At 35.2% G+C, this 18,304-nt stretch overlaps 1 protein-coding gene across 2 annotated transcripts in view; it reads left to right on the top strand.

Moving 5' to 3' along the window:
• Positions 1-16,368, top strand: part of LOC109065273 (protein Wnt-7b) — a 38,157-nt gene extending 21,789 nt beyond the window's left edge. For both annotated transcript variants that reach the window (XM_042714986.1, XM_042714985.1), the window contains exons 3-4: positions 9,267-9,538; positions 15,126-16,368. In XM_042714986.1, the coding sequence (XP_042570920.1) occupies positions 9,267-9,538; positions 15,126-15,605 (752 nt within the window). In that variant the 3' untranslated portion in view covers positions 15,606-16,368. The remainder of the gene's footprint in view (positions 1-9,266; positions 9,539-15,125) is intronic.
• The last annotated feature ends 1,936 nt before the right edge of the window (positions 16,369-18,304 follow it).

The following is an 18,304-nucleotide window of genomic DNA, read 5'->3' as shown; positions in this document are numbered from 1 at the left end:
ATAAACTCAGAATTGTGAGATATAAACTCAGAATTGTGAGATATAAACTCAGAATTGATAAACTCAGAATTGTGAGATATAAACTCAGAATTGATAAACTCAGAATTGCAAGATATAAACTCAGAATTGTGAGATATAAACTCAGAATTGATAAACTCAGAATTGCAAGATATAAACTCAGAATTGATAAACTCAGAATTGATAAACTCAGAATTGCAAGATATAAACTCAGAATTGATAAACTCAGAATTGCAAGATATAAACTCAGAATTGTGAGATATAAACTCAGAATTGATAAACTCAGAATGATAAGATATAAACTCAGAATTGTTAGATATAAACTCAGAATTGATAAACTCAGAATTGCGAGATATAAACTCAGAATTGCGAGATATAAACTCAGAATTGCGAGATATAAACTCAGAATTGTGAGATATAGAATTGCGAGATATATACTCTCAGAATTGATTGCGAGATATAAACTCAGAATTGATAAACTCAGAAGTGTGAGATATAAACTCAGAATCAGGATTGATAAACTCAGAATTGAATTGCGAGATATAAACTCAGAATTGTGAGATAAAACTCAGAGATTGCATAATTGACTAAACTCAGAATTGCGAGATATAAACTCAGAATTGCGAGATATAAACTCAGAATTGATAAACTCAGAATTGTGAGATATAAACTCAGAATTGATAAACTCAGAATTGCGAGATATAAACTCAGAATTGATAAACTCAGAATTGCGAGATATAAACTCAGAATTGATAAACTCAGAATTGATAAACTCAGAATTGCAAGATATAAACTCAGAATTGATAAACTCAGAATTGATAAACTCAGAATTGTGAGATATAAACTCAGAATTGATAAACTCAGAATTGATAAACTCAGAATTGTGAGATATAAACTCAGAATTGATAAACTCAGAATTGCAAGATATAAACTCAGAATTAATAAACTCAGAATTGCAAGATATAAACTCAGAATTGCAAGATATAAACTCAGAATTGATAAACTCAGAATTGCAAGATATAAACTCAGAATTGTGAGATATAAACTCAGAATTGATAAAGTCAGAATTGCAAGATATAAACTCAGAATTGCGAGATATAAACTCAGAATTGATAAACTCAGAATTGATAAACTCAGAATTGCGAGATATAAACTCAGAATTGATAAACTCAGAATTGCGAGAAAAACTCAGAATTGATAAAGTCAGAATTGCAAGATATAAACTCAGAATTGCAAGATATAAACTCAGAATTGCGAGATATAAACTCAGAATTTCAAGATATAAACTCGGAATTGATAAACTCAGAATTGATAAAGTCAGAATTGCAAGATATAAACTCAGAATTGATAAACTCAGAATTGCGAGATATAAACTCAGAATTGTGAGATATAAACTTAGAATTGCAAATAAAGTCAGAATTGCAAGTTATAAAATAAAAACCGCAAGATATAAACTCAGAATTGCGATATATAAACTCAGAATTTCAAAATACAAAAAATCAAAATATAAACTCAGAATTGATAAACTCAGAATTGCGAGATATAAACTCAGAATTGCAAGATATAAACTCAGAATTGATAAACTCAGAATTGCAAGATATAAACTCAGAATTGGGAGATATAAACTCAGAATTGTGAGATATAAACTCAGAATTGTGAGATATAAACTCAGAATTGTGAGATATATACTAAGAGTTCAGAGAAAGAAAAAAAAAACATAATTGCATGATATAAACTCTCAAAGACCGAATTGTGACACACAGTTTCTTTTTTTTATGCCTCGGTGGAAACAAGCTTCATCCTGTCACGTCCCAGAACTTGTAGAAATGCTTTGCTTTAGTGCATCAGCACCTCATGGCAAATTTACAAGTAACAGAACGAGCAGGAAGTTTCCTTTAAAGTGACGTTGCAGTTATCAGAAGGAAATCTCAAGCGCTTGCATTGAAGCATGAAATCCAACTCCTGAACGCTTCTTACATGGAATTTAATGAGAGGAGCTACTTGGAACAATAAGCTAGGATTAAATCATCGAACATGTCTGAGTTGCAGCCAAGCATTTGCATTTTCTTGCATGCAGCGAGGGTCAGAGCGCTGTCTCTGCAGGTACTGACACTTTGACATTGGGCCGTCTGTCACTGATAAAAAATGCAGATCAGTCAAATCACCCTGCAGCCACAGGAAGCAGATCTGAATCTCCTCTGGAGGTATTCCTGTTCAATCAATCACTGATCTTGAGTCGACTGTGTCTGTATGGAAATGTCTTTGTTTAGTGCAGGTTAGGGATTAGATGTTCTCATCTGGGACTGAGAACAGAACCAGAAAAAAAATGAAATGAAATGGAGAGGAAAGAGAAGTAGGAAAATAAGCATGAGATAAGAGCTCGCTTCTGATATGCTGCACCTTTTGAGCTCTTTAAAAGTGAATATGAATAGTTGATAAATGGATATATATATATAAACTATCGGTATCAGCCGAGAAATTTCATATCGGTGCATCTGTAATTTAAATTGATAAAAAAATGTATTATAATTAAATAAAAGAAATAGAAGTATAAACAATTTACGTACAAATTACATTAATTGTAATTAAAAGTAAATAAGCTCTCTCTAATGTTTTTATAGTTAACCAAATAAGAGCCCGTGTTAATGTGTTAAAAATTATTGTTTTAACCTGGACAGCCCTAAATTTGACACAAGAAACATTTTCTTCACGCAAGTTGCTGTCTGACTCGCTTTTCCTCCATCTTTTGATTGACAGGAAATAATCTGACCTGATCATTCGCTATTTTTAAACAACTGACCGATGGCCGATATAGTGCAGATAATTGCTTTTATCGGCCGATACATCGGTGCATCTCTAATTTAAAAGTATTAGATATTTATTAGATTTTTATTTTATGCATATTATTTGTTTGTTTATACTAATCATTTTAAGAATTATAATTAAATATTTAAATGTGTGTTATAAGAAATACAAATTATATGAAAAATAATTTAATAAAATTGATTGTTATCGTTATTTTTGTTACTGTTGTTATATTTTTGTGTGTGTGTAAGTGAGTGAGTGTGTGTGGTGAAATGGTGCAGGGCTGCCTGTGTGTGTGTGTGTTAGTGAATAGGACGATAAAAGCTCTGTCTGTCACAATCAGATCATCTCTCCATTCTGAGCTGGACAGGTGGACAGACTGTAACCCTTATCATGGACACTTTAAATATAAATAGCTGTGCTGAAATTTTCATGTGTGCTGAGCATATGTGATAAGAGATCTGTTGTGGTTCTTTGATCTCTGATCTTAACGAGCATTCAAATGTGAGCGCTTGTGAAAAACAGAGCAGGAGTGCGCTTCATGAGAGCTTATCTGGAAGGAGTCGTGATTAAAGAGCTGCTTGACATAGAACAAGAATGATATAGTAATGCAGAGACTCACAATGCAAAACGCTTCCTCTCATGTGCACACAGTTTTACGGATGGCTCATCTTGCGCTGGTTTGGTTTATGTTTGCATTTATGCTGCAGCTGTGCTGACAATATTTCACATCTGAATTATTGCATATGTATTTGCTCTGCTTTTTTAATGCTTAAAAATTTATTATTATTTAATCAGAGTAAAGATCATTTCATCCAATCACTATTCCCAAGCAGATTCAAAGCAATAAATACATAAATAAATAAAATAAAATATTTTATTTAATTGTTTATAATCTGAAGTGTGTGTATTTATTTCTATTTAACATTTTGTTTTATTTTTAATTTAAAAATGTATTTATTTATATATATATAATTTACATACATGTGCGTGTAAGTTACTTTATATATATATATACACACACACACACACAATACATAATTTTATATTATTTTATTGATTTACTTTTTTTTAATATATATTTACATATATATATATATATATATATATATATATATATATATATATATATATATATATATTAAAATGTATTTAATAATATTACCTTTTTATATATTTATGTTTAAACATTTTAATATTCAATATATTTACACATTAAATAAATATTTATATATATGTGTGTTGAAATAAAAAAGTAAAATAAAATAATGATATGAAAAAATAATTTAAAAATTATTAACAAAATTAAAAAAGTAAAAATGATACAGTATATATATTATTTTCTGTATAACTTAATTGACACTACAGTTTATTTAATGTTTTGTTAAATCTTTAAATAAATTCTATTATTCGGGCAGCTGTACTCACACACAAGTATGTAGTATGCATCACAGCACACAGTACAAATGAGATTCTGGCTGCTTAGAGACACTCATGTTTTATTGAACAGGATCTGCTCGTTTCTGTTGTGGTGAAGCTTAAAGGACACACAGTCTCTTCCTGTCGTTTGTGACTCTTGACAGAGTTCTAATTTTTGGGTGAACGGTCCCTTTAAGATGCTTGACTTGGCAAACCTCACTAATGAGTTTGTGGTGCAGAGCCAGCGATTGTCCTCTCCTCTTATTTGATGGCTGTAGCTTCATCGTAACTCTTCTCGATGCTCTCGCTGACCTCAGATTTAGCAGAAAAACCAGATTTAGCAGCACTTGGCCATGTTGTCCGGCCTCAAAGTGCCCTCCAGGTGGGCGTAGCGTCCTTCAAGTGCACTACGTCTGTTCGGCGGCATGAATGGAGCATTCGGAGCTGCCCAGGCTATCGTAGGGTTCAGCAGGATTGTTTGTTCTGTCTGAGGTTGTAAATCTCCTCAGCCGTGTCAAACGTGATTTGTTTAGTGGTTGGCTCTCGTCCGCCCGAGCCAAAGCGGTCAGCCGGCATCCACCTTCTCTACGTAAGGTCATGAGGATATATATACGTAAAACGAGGGTAAACAGAGATCTTGGATTCTGTCGCAGACACTTGCCACTAAACTCTATTAGACATCTGTTTTAATATTCCTCTCTTCTTCCCTTCCAAGTTCTTTGAGGGTTTTCTGGTCAGTCCAGTTTTCCACTGGCAGGGTTCGAGGCTATCCCAGGGTGCTTCTAGCTGGAGTCGAGTCAGGGCTTTGGGTCTGGCCTCCGCTGATGTGCTTTATTCACTTTGGCGTTTGTGAGTACGGCCCTCTCGTACCGTTAACCCGATGTGGACAGCAGCCTGATTGGGCACCGCCTGCACGATGGATAAGAAAGATTACGAGGCTGGGGAAGACTGTGTTTTTGGAAAATGTTGGAAATTGGAATTGGGGCGTTTTGTTAGTGAACTTGTTTTCATTTTTATTGTTCAGTTTTTGTTTTTGAAAGTGGCGAAGTGTTGTTGTTTTTTTTCATGTTTGAAGTTATGCTGTGCTCTTTGGCCTCTAACTAAACTATAAACATTATAATATAAATATCTATATTTAAATATTTAAACAACGGAATAACTTTAAATTAACATTGAATATTAATATAATGTTTAATAGAGTATTTTTACATTATTATACTGTTTTCTTAAATATAAAATATTTGTAATATTTATACATATATATGCATTTATAATGTAAGCAATGTAATAACATTAACATAAAATGTATTAAAATAATTTACATAATGTACTTTTTAAATATAATATGATAAATTATTTTGATTATATATATATATATATATAACACTGAAAATGCTAAATATCTATGTATGCATTATATATACATTAAATATTATTATAAAAAATGTAATTTTATTGTAATATATATGTGTGTGTGTGTGTGTGTGTGTGTGTGTGTGTGTGTGTGTGTGAAAACATGTCTGATTGAGGTCAGGTGAATCTAACAACCATTATTACATATTTCACACCAAAATTATACTGGGCTTCCCAAAGACAGATTAGTCAGCCAGTCATTCAGTCAAAACATGCAGTTTTTCACATCTCTAGTCCAGTCATCATTTTAGAAAGTATTTTGCATGTCCAATTTGATTTTGAGTAAAAATGTCTTAACCTTTGGCCAACCAAAGTCAAAAAAGCGATGAAAACACTGCGTCTGTAATTACTTTAACTGTCACTGGAAAAGAAAGTACATTTTTTTCATCCACGGTGCTCCGTTGTTCAACTGCACATAGCAGACATACTGTATGCTTCAGAAATAATAAGAGAAGTATGTTAATATGTTATTCTGAACATATCAAATGAACTGACTGGCCTTAAAGAGAGAATTTGCATCTGCTCTCTCAGTTTCTCTCTGTATAACTTGCTCTCATTAGCAGCCGTCATAGATCCAGACACAACAGGGGGTGACAGTCTATCAACACCCCTTCAGTTCCCTGAAGTCTGTGTGTGTGTGTGTGTGTGTGTGTGTGTGTGTGTGTGTGTGTGTGTGTGTGTGTGTGTGTGTGTGTGTGTGTGCCAAACGCTGGTCCATGGCAGCCACTTTTCCTCCTGGCAATGATCTTTTTTTCCTGCTTTTGCCATTACACTGGCACTGTGTGTATGTGTGTTTAGATAAAGACTTGAACATGCCACTGTTTGTGTGTGTGTGTGTGTGTGTGTGTGTGTGTGTGTGTGTTTTTTTTTTTTTTTTAATGAGTGAAAGTCTAATTATATAAAAACTTCTCCTATCTAAAGTCACCAAAATTAATTTTAACCAAAATGACACAAGCTTGGTTATATTTGGTTATATGTTTTAAATAAAATCAGAACGAAGAGGATAGATTCATCATTATGGTCTCAGTATTTCTACTTATGATATTTTGGACAAATAGATTATGAAGGGCAAACCTCACAAAGCCATAAATGTCCAAAATTAATAAATAAAAATAAGCAATTATATTTTGCTTAATAAATTTAATTTTAGGACCATGTAAGTCCATTGCAAAATATATTTTCATGACAATTCCAATTCAAATCTATTTCCAGTAGTGACCAGCGTTTGGCTCTTCTGAGATGATCATGGTTTGCTTTTATCAGTTAATTTATTTCCCTACATTTTTCAGGTTGCTAAGGTGTTGCTAAGATGTTCTAATTAGTTTTTAGCACTGTGTGGTTGCTAGGGTGATGCTGTGCAGTTGCTAAGGTGTTATAATTAGTTTTTAGCACATTTTAGTTGCTAGAGTGTTTTGGCTGGTTAATAGGGAGTTGCTTAGGTGTTCAGACTGTTTTTTGTTTTGCACAATGTTATCTGGTTACTATGGTGTTGCTATGCTTGTGATAACTTAGTAACGCAACAGTACTAAGACTGTTCAGGTGGCAGTGGTGTTGTTAAGATGTTCTAATTTGTTTTTAGCACATTTTGGTGGCTAGAGTGTTTTGGATGGATGCTAGTGAGTTGCTAAGGTCTTCAGAATTTTGGCTGGTGTTATGTGGTTGCTAGGGTGTTGTTATGGTATTGTTGTTGTTTTTTGTTTGTTTGTTTTTTTGTTTTTGTCTAGCATGCATGTTTTTGCACAGTGTGGTTACTAGAGTGTTCTGGCTGGTTGCTAGGGTGTTGCTATGCAGTTGCTAAGGTGTTGTAATTGTTTTTAGAACATTTTGGTTGCTTCATTGTTTTGACTGGTTGCTAGGGAGTTGTTAAGGTGTTCAGAATTTTGCCCAATTTTATGTGGTTGCTAGGTTTTTCTTGTCCCGCATGTAAAAATCATACATGTGATCACTTAAAGTAACAGCACACCTCTCTTTAGCAAAACACATGATTTGCTGAGAGAGCTTGGCTCTTCTGAGATGATCAAAGGTTGCTATTATCAGTATGTTTATTTCTCGTGGTTGTTGAGTTGAAGTACTGTGAATGTCCTCCTATGTTTGCTCCACACGTCATTTTAAATAAAGCTCCAGATATGTGTATGTGTGGAACCTGCCGCAGTATAAGGCCAGATGTACCTCACTGTGTTTCTTGTGGTGGGTTTGTAAGGTGCTCTGGCAGGAGATTTCAGCACTTTGGACAGCACCTTGGCTTTTCTTTCTCACACTCTGAGAAACATCTGCGGCTGCTGGTTAACAGCTGCAGCTGTTTCGCCAAAGGTGTACAGAAACACTATTCACCAGCTGGGATGAAACCAGCTCATCACACTTTTTTCATGTTTGGAAGCAAAGTAGAAATTTTTACTAATTCATGTATTTATATTCCATATCCCTAGTCCGTTCTCATTTTTAATGATGGCGTAAAGATACAATATCATGGTTTTCTTTAAGATATTGAAAATATGGTTTTGTTGATCATATTAATTAGGCTATGAGTTTCTAAGAGTGTAGATAAAAGATTCAGCTTTTTTAAAGAAAACATGAGTGTTGTTTGCACATGCAAGGGTGTTGCTATGCAGTTGCTAAGGTGTTCTAATTTGTTTTTAGCCCACTGTTATGTGGTTGCTAGGGTGTTGCTATGCAGTTTTTAAGATGTTCTAATTTGTTTTTAGCCCACTGTTATGTGGTTGCTAGGGTGTTGCTATGCAGTTTTTAAGATGTTCTAATTTGTTTTTTAGCAGAATGTTATGTAGTTGCTAGAGCGTTGCCATGCAGTTGCTAAGGTGTTCTAATTTGTTTTTGGCCCACTGTTGTGTGGTTGCTAGGGTGTTGCTATGCAGTTTTTAAGATGTTCTAATTTGTTTTTTTTTTAGCACAATGTTATGTAGTTGCTAGGGTGTTGCTATGCGGTTGCTAAGGTGTTCTATTTTGTTTTTGTTTTTTAAACACAATGTTAAATGGTTGCTGGGGTGTTCTGGCTAGTTGCTAGTATGTTGCCATGCAGTTGCTGTGGTTGTGAGGTTGTTGCTGAGGTATTCTAATTGTTTTTAGCCCAATGTTATGTTTTTGCTAGAGTGTTGCTATGCAGTTGCCAAGGTGTTCTAATTTGTTTTTAGCACAGTGTGGTTGCTATGGTGTTTTGGCTGGTTGCTAGGGTGTTGCTATGCAGTTGGTAAAGTGTACTAATTTGTTTTAGCACAGTTTGGTTGGTAGAGTGTTCTGGATGGTTGCTAGCGTGCTGCTATGCAGTTGCTAAGGTGTTCTAATTTGTTTTTAGCACGTTGTTTGGTTGCTATGGTGTTTTGGATGTTTCTAGGGTGTTGCTATGCCGTTTCAATGTTATGTGGTTGCTATGCTGTTTATTTTGTCCAGCATGTGATCTCAACATAACAGCACGCTTCTCCTCAGCAAGATTCGATGGTGTAATAATATTTGGGTTTGCTTAAATCTCTAACCAGTCGTATTAGCAACAGTAAAAGTGACGCTAGCTCTATGTTGATTTTGCAAGTTTGTGCATGCAAATTTCTTGGCGTTTGAGTCCTGTTGAGCAGATATCACAGCCTCTTTCCTCTTCCCCCCAGGCAGCAGGGAGGCGGCATTCACCTACGCCATCACCGCCGCTGGGGTCGCCCACGCCGTGACGGCCGCATGCAGCCAGGGCAACATGAGCCAATGCGGCTGTGACAGGGAGAAACAGGGCTACTACAACCAGGAGGAGGGCTGGAAGTGGGGTGGATGCTCGGCGGACATTAAATACGGCATAGAGTTCTCCCGGAAGTTTGTGGACGCCCGGGAGATTAAAAAAAATGCCCGAAGGCTGATGAACCTTCATAACAACGAAGCTGGCCGAAAGGTGAGGCTTTTTTTCTGCACAAGCTTAAACAATTCAGTTCGACATTTAACAACGTTGTTTCTGCAAGGCTGCCAGATCGTTCATCCAAATGTTTTGTTTGACTGCACGGTTGGGAAAGGCATCCAGACAACGCGTCTTAATCTGTTTAGACTTCAGAAGCTTTTCGAAAAACTTTGAAGCTTGGAAGAGTTTTTGCCTTGAAGAAACAAATAAAGTCATATGCGTTCATTTGTTATTTCTCAAGAGCATTTTAATTTGACAGTTTACCAACATTGGTCGTGGTCGCCTTGCAGAAACATTAATCTGTTTTGTTTCACTGCACGGTTGGGAAAATCATCAAGACAATGCTGCTTAATCTGTTTTAGATGTTGGAGACTTTGAAGCTTGGATGCGCCTTTTGGCCACCGTTTAGTTGAAGAAACAAATAACAAATTCTTCAGAAATGTATCCATTAATTTATACTGAAAGGACAAATGCATTTAGGCTTCGATGGCATTTTTGTTTCAGCTTGAAGAGTATTTTAGAGTTTGGCTCTGCGAAGACATGCGTTGTGGCTCTTTTTGACGGTGCTCCAGAGCCGTTCGCTCTAGTGTGGGTGACGTAGTTCGTTCTTCCTAAGTAAAACAGGTGTTTCGGACGGCATCTAAAATGATTCACCCACCAACCAACCCAAAGCAAGCTTGATCGCTCAACAACAGTCAGCCGTTTTCAGCAGCCCGTTTCGCTTCAGCCAATTACTGCGTGTTTTCTCGGTTCCCGCCTTGATCCCGGTTCAAGCTTGGTTTGGCCGCCCGCCGCTCTGGCCATGTTTGTTTGTTTGATAGCTGTTAGTCATCCAAGAACACAAAACAACATGCACTGAAACAGCAGAACCGCATGCACTCCGGTGACAAATGGATCTAATTAATAACACAGAGCTTTATGGTGTGAGCGAAACGAGCCTAAGCCGGGCCGGGACTGAGCCCCAGGATCGCGGTTGCCAGTTGGAGCCTGGCCAATCCCATTGCGGGCCACTGCATGGAATCATCAAGTCTAAAGCCTGTAACAGGATATTATTGCGAGTCTTTCTGCAGCACTGAAAACACAGCCCTCTCTCCATCGAGTCTTTTTTCTCGTCTTTTATAGAGGGCCCACAATGGCAATCGTGGAGCCATGGCATCATAGGGTAAGGGGGAACGGGACGTACCATATGATTCTGGATGGGGGAAGATGGAAGTTGCCGCTCTGGAATTTCAATTGCTATCATACGTGTATGTGGTTGGAGCGAGCCGGGGCCAAAACTGGTCCACATTAGCGCTGTGGATGTAAGTGTATCCAGGCAAATGTAAACAGCGCTCCGGGCCTTCGGGCGGCTTGTGAAGTAACACATCGTTCATTTGGAAACGCTGTTGCCTGCGGGCACACGCTGACTCATTGTATGTTGAATCTACGTTAGTCATAAACATATTTCTCTGCAGAATCAACACCAATGCATTGAACCCACGTGGAACTGATTTCTTCAGCGTACGAGTGTTCAGATAATCAGTGTTTTACAAGGGAACAGTTTGTTAATTGGTGAACTAATGGCTGAAAATCCAGTTTACATTTTATGAAATATAATTACCGCTTGGCAGAATTAATAAAACATTCAACTTGTTATTAAATGTTTCAAAACCTAGTGAGCTGCCTTGCTTTAAATATACACTACAAAATATATTTCCTTTTTAGTTATAAAACCATACTACTATTATTTTGTTTTAAATACATTTGTATTATTAAATATATTTTATATTATACTTTTTATTATATATAAAATATAATGCTAAAAGTACTATATTAAATAAAATAAAATATATAAATTAAGTAATATGAAAAAGCAATATAAAAGTCTGTATGTATGATTTCAGTTTCAAATTTTTTAAAAATATAAAACAAAAAAAAATACAAAAACAAAAAAGTCTTACATGACTATATATATATAATGCAACGTAAAAATGCACATAAAATTAAAAATGCATTTTTTTCATAGACTTATCATAGACTTTTATAGACATTATGCCTTTCAATGCAGTTTTTGAAAAAAAAAAAAAGTATTTTTTTTTTACAATGCTTTACAATGCAGGCAGACTATGCATATTATATATATATATATACACACACAGTGTGTGTGTGATGCCTTAAAATCTAATGGCAGCTCAATAGATTTTGGAACAAGTATACTTTGAAAAAAAAAACATAAAGCAATAATACATTTATTCTGTTCATTTTTTTTTTTTTTTTTTGCATAATTCAATCAGTGGCCAATTAGGAACTATTTTTTATTTAAAAATGGAAAACTGGCAGCTTTTATATGAGTCATAGAAAAAGGCCGGGAAGTACAAAACTTCACTGTAGACTTTTATAAATGTCTTGCCAGAACAATCCTTCCGACCTCTTTTGTTATTGCACAGACCTTGTTGAAATCGAGATTAACTGTCAATGGCCTTGCGTGGGTCAAGACGGTTTTGTGGGCTTGATCAATTAGTTTACATGTGTTTTCCAGGCAAATGATAATTGCTTTTGGTAAGGGATCGAGCCAGACAGAGAAAAGGGTCTGGAAAAAGTCTTTCAGCATTTCATACAGTATTGATATCCAATGATCTAAAAATCTAAAAATAAAACATCTCCTTTTCTGTGCAACACACTGTACATATTTGCTTGATGATTCGAACCCTTTCTCCATCTGCAGTGCAGGTTTCTTCCGCTTTCTTTCCATTTGCTGATGGTTGTTCAGGAGCTTCATCGCTGCAAAAGATCTGCACTGTATTAAGCTGCTCAATAATCCACTTCTAACTGAGAGTATCATGGTGTTTGGTTATAGTAGATTTATATTTATTTTTCCTGCTCATAGATGTAGTGTGCAGGAAGGTAGAGAGAATTACAGAGTAGGTTTGATGGGTAACTGGCAGAGAGCTGCTGGTGCGGATCAGCAGCGAGCGTCTGAAGTCTCGGGCAGTATTAATGTAGCACATTAGATCGTCGCTACGCCAGCATATGGTTTTTCCACTGCATATACATTGCTTGTCTTCCAAACAGCCCAGTGCAAACCATAAAAAGGCTGATTTCCTGTGTTTTAATGTTCAGAATTGCATACTATCATACTATTCCTGAAATATGTTGAACGTTCACATTTGTGAAATTTCTGTATGCAGGGATACATTACAGATACTCTGTCCCACAATGCAATGTGGTCACCTTGATCTTCCTTTTTCGTTGTCATGAGTGTACCGTAACCAATAATAATTATTTTGTACCAGCATAGTGATATGACAACAATGTACTTCTATTATGCATCCTGTTTAATTTATATTACTAATTTTCAAACATTAGGCTAAATACAGTATATTTTTAGCTGGTATTTTACGTCACACTTTATTTAAAGGTCTGGTTCTCGCTGTTAACAAACCATTAACTTTGACTTTTGCCTCAGTAAACTCTTAATTTGCTGCTTATTAATAGTTAGTAAGATGATTGTTAAGTTTAGGTTTTAGACAGGATTAGGGATGTAGAATATGGTCATGCAGAATATGTGCTTTATAAGCACTAATAAACAGTCAATATGTTAATAATAGGCATGCTGATAAGCAACTAGTTAATAGAAAGAATTGGTTCCTACACTTAAATGTTACTGTATTTTATAGTGGATATCATGTGGGGACCAACACAGCACCAGGGCTGTATAATCGTACAATGCTTATATATATATATATATATATAATATATATTAAAAAAAAAAAAAATAAAAAAAAAAAAAAAAAAATATATATATATATATATATATATATATATAATATATATATTATACTATATTAATAGTATATATTATATATATATATATATATATATATTTTTTTTTTTTTTTTTTTTTTTTTTTACTTGTGCAGTATTCTGTAAACTGTAAGCTAGTATTTTATATTGGATATCAAGAGGTGACCAACACTTACAACACAGAGTTTTATAATCATGCAATACTATCATAATTGTAGAAAATGAAACAAAAGATAATACTGATTAATATATATAAATTAAATTTGATATAATAATATGTATTATATAATATACTAAATTATATAAAAATTATACTTTATAATAAAATATTACTTAAATATTATATAATAAAGTATTGTATAAAATATTTTATACAAATAACTATTTAGTAACTGTTATAACTATGAATAATTTAATTAAAGTGGTCATATGATGTTGCTAAAAAGAACATTATTTGGTGTATTTGGTGTAATGCAATGTGTTTGTGGTTTAAGTTTTAAAAAAAAAACATATTTTCCACGTACTGTACATTATTGTTTCTCCTCTATGTCCCGCCTTCTGAAACACATCGATGTTTACAAAGCTCATCGTTCTGAAAAGCGAGGTGTGCTCTGATTGGCCAGCTATCCAGTGCGTTGTGATTGGCTGAATACCTCAAGTGAGTGACGGAAATGTTACGCCCCGTACTATACTGTGATGCTGTGTGTGCCGGCGTGACGATACAAAACCAATAAAACCCATTATAAACTAGGCATTTGTTGCATCCAGTGGGGACATAATTACTGATTATAATGACTTATACTGTCTTTTTAAACATAAAACCATGTCTGCATTTGTGATCTGAGAAACAACAAACAACAAGCAACAAGCGCTACTCTACACTGCTCAAAACTCACTTTTGAATCATCAGTGGCAAATTCTTTAAATATGAATCGTACTTACAGGCTGTGAGTCAGAAGCACCAGACTGCAAAGTTGAAATTGCCCCACTTTATAGAAACAGACACCGGCATCGCAGGCTACTGATTCAGGAAACAGTCCTTGTCCTCTGCAAAATGCGCTGCACACATCTGAATATTTGGGTTGGACTTTTCTGTAACAGTGTTGTAAATACAACTTAACCACTGATTTCTAGTCGTGTCCTCTTTTGGAAGACCAAACAAAGTAGCTTCGCTTGAACATCTGGGTGGCGTTATGCAAATCTTCCCACATCGTGACTTTGAGATGTAGGGCGTGTTTAAACCAGGCGTTTTAGGAGGTGTGGACGAGTCTTAACTTTTATAAAGAATATCTCTTTGGATTTGAGACTTTAGTCTTTGCAACTTTACAGATCTTCTTCATGCACCAAGAGCTTGTAACAAACCAAAAATAAAAAAAAACAAAAAACTCATCATATGACCACTTTAATATATTATATTAATTAATACATTAACTATTTTTTAATAAAATACTTTTTTCTTCTGTGATTCTGGTTTAGAACATTTTGTCTGAAATATCTCCGTTATGTTTGCAACCATGAGGGACGTTCTATTTTCTGGTACGGACAAACAGCTTTGGATGAAGAAGAGCTTAATCTGCTAGTTCTGGGATATATTTCTCATAACGAATTATTCAGCAAGCTGAACGAAACAGTTTAACCCCTTAAAAGTAATTCACCAAACTGAATCAAAGTAGTCATGTTTCTGAAACACAGGAATACAGCTCATGATTTGAAGCTGCTGTTAGTCCTTTAACGTAGTTTCTCTGACACAATCACAGTAGTTAAACGACACTCTAACTGAGACTCGTACTGTTTCCCGCAGGTTCTGGAAGAGCGGATGAAGCTGGAATGCAAGTGTCACGGCGTGTCGGGCTCCTGCACCACCAAAACCTGCTGGACCACGTTACCCAAGTTCCGCGAGATCGGCTACGTCCTGAAGGACAAATACAACAAAGCGGTGCACGTGGAGGTGGTCCGCGCCTCGCGCCTGCGGCAGCCCACCTTCCTCAAGGTGAAGAAGACACCCGGTTACCAAAAGCCCTTAGAAACAGACTTGGTCTACATCGAGCGCTCGCCCAACTACTGCGAAGAGGACGCCAAAACGGGCAGCGTGGGGACGCAGGGGCGGCTGTGCAACCGGACATCGCCGCACACGGACGGCTGTGACCTCATGTGCTGTGGGCGGGGCTACAACACGCATCAGTACACCAAAGTGTGGCAATGCAACTGTAAATTCCAATGGTGCTGTTTTGTGAAATGCAACACCTGTAGCGAGAGGACGGAGGTGTTCACCTGCAAATGAATCGCTTCGTCGTTTTGCACAGCAGAATGTATATTCGCTTTAACACAGAGTTAAAATACTAAACTCTATCGGTAGGTACGAGCCCGGAGGTACGTGCACTGACTCGCGCTAAAGGACTGCAGGATGCTAGCCGAGCATGCTGGGATTTGTAGTTTGGGACTCGGCATCATCTCAAAACGCCACGGAGGAACTCGTCGAAGGAGCTCAATGCAAATCGAGGATGTATAAACACCAACTGGAATCTGGTAGAGTATGTTAGCTATCCAGTCACACTGGATCTGTCTGTTTGAACACTGAAAATAAATTATTCTATATTATATGTCATAGTCTCCTAAGGAACCGAAGCGCTAACGGGTAGAAATGTGTTTATTTTGTACTAAGTGTAAACCAAGAGAAAGACTTTGTAGAAGCTTGTGACTGAAAATGTCTTGTAGAGGGAAGAAAAAAGGCCCGTGAACGTTTGATGGCTAAAGATATGTTGACTTCCAAAACCACTGTCATTTTTTTTGTTTTTTGGTCAGCTGACGCATGTTAACACCGATTCATCTTTGCTGTAATCTAGCCGTAGTTCTCAGTAAGGTATGCGATAGACGTTCGGGCCACTTTTCTTTTTCCGACTTCACTAAACCAGTCTCTATGATTCAAAGATCCTTCCTCAGTTCATGAAATGTGGAACGAATATATTTCTGGATATGTTACAGAGTGCTGCACTGATATTTTTTCTATTCAGATACGATGCAATTAAAAGTAAAATAAATATCAAGTTGACTGACATCTGGGGTGTTTGTGCAGGGTAAAAAATAACTCTTCGGGAATCTGGGGTCTGAAACCCATATGTTATATAATATATTGCGTACAATAATAATAATAAAATAAATATATAATAATAAAATGTTTTGTAATACATTATATACTATTTCATATTACCATAGTATTTAATATGTAATATATATATATATATGTATATATATATATATGTGTGTGTGTGTGTGTGTGTGTGTGTGTGTGTGTGTGTGTGTGTGTGTGTGTGTGTGTGTGTGTGTGTGTACATTTATATTTATTATATTTATAAGATTTATAAAATATAACAGTAAATACAGCCTATAATATTGTATTTTATATTACTATTTGGCATTACTGATCCTATATTTTATATTTTTATCTAATTTATATATTTAATATGTTTTATATTAGTATTTAAAAATATATGTCTGTATTTTACAATACATGGTATGTATTATATACAATAATATAATTTTATAAAAAAATTTATTATATGAAACAGAAAATATATTGCACATAAAAATTGTAAATATTAAATATACTGAACATGGAATATATAATATTGTATACTATTTTATATTAATATTAACAAGTGACAAAAAATTATTTCCATTACAAAGAGTTTGGAGATGGAAAGAAGTTTCTCTCCCCAATTAAAAAAAGAAAAAATGCAGAATTATATGATTTTTTTTTTTTTTTTTTTTTTTTTTTTTTTCATTTACCGTAGCATTGTTTTGTCCATTCTGGTTAATTGCTTTCTAAATTATTATTATTATTCATGCAAAAGTCCATTGCTGTAAAGGTTTATACTGCGTTTGGTCCCAATCGTTGGTGTTTTCAAGTGCACATGACTCCAGTTTCCTGTATTTCAGAAGCCTGAAAAACCATTAAACACACATCGCCTCTCAACATAATGATCACTAAGCCCAAAAAGAATAGACTCGTCACCATCTCCCCATTATAAATGACAAAATGAATTGCGCTGGTGGCTTTTTATGCTTGTTTCCTGGCCGTGTCAGGGGCAGCTTTCAACTTCCATGTCTTCAAAGCCCATTTGGGAATGTTGCCTAAATTGAGGCAGTGATATTCACAGTTACTCATATTTAAGGCCGCACTCCCAAAGGACGGAAATTGTGCCCTTATTGCACAGTTCCAGTCACAATCTTAATAGGGCATGAGTAGAAAACATACATCATTAGATATCATAGTTAAATCAAGTGAACAGCTCGCCCAACCAGCCTTTCTTTATGTTTTTGAGGAAAACACATGTTTATAATATCTTGTGGTCCGTTCGCTTGATTGTGGCATGTGTAGAGTTATCTTTGGAATTAAAGGGGAAAAAAAAAAGGTTGATTCGCTCTTGTACTGCAGTAGATATTATGATTTTTCATAGTGCTTAAGTGCATGGGACTTTGTCTCAGATGTTTCTCCTAAAGTACCTTAGGAAAAATGAAAACGTATGAAGCTTAGAGCTATTAAAAAATGCATATGGATTTGATGGCTCTAAGCTCCATCCTCTATTTAGTCTCATTATTTATATTAAATCTATTAAATAGATTTCATTTTAGATTTTTTTTCTTTTTCACTCTCAAACCCAAATTCCTAGATTAATCTGGAAAATCTGAATACAATCCACTTTTTAGGTAAATTTGGGAAGATGTGTATATATATATATATATATATTTTTTTTTTTTTTTATCAGCCATTGTTGAGATCTCTCCTGACAGAGATCTCATGTTTTTCTTTTTCGCTCTCATGATTCACTCCTGAACTCCAAAACCTGAACGCATTTCACTTTTTAGGTGAGTCTACACACTATTTTAACTAGTTTAACAAATGAATGATGTGTGAATGTTGTATTGAATGTGTCGAAATAATGCTTTGTTCAAATCCAAATGTATGTTGGAAATGTAAAA

The sequence above is a fragment of the Cyprinus carpio genome, chromosome A25 (assembly GCF_018340385.1).
Source record: "Cyprinus carpio isolate SPL01 chromosome A25, ASM1834038v1, whole genome shotgun sequence".
NCBI classification, from domain to species: Eukaryota; Metazoa; Chordata; class Actinopteri; order Cypriniformes; family Cyprinidae; genus Cyprinus; species Cyprinus carpio.
The sequence above is the reverse complement of the archived record's forward strand: the minus strand, read 5'-3'. Positions and strand labels throughout refer to the sequence as shown.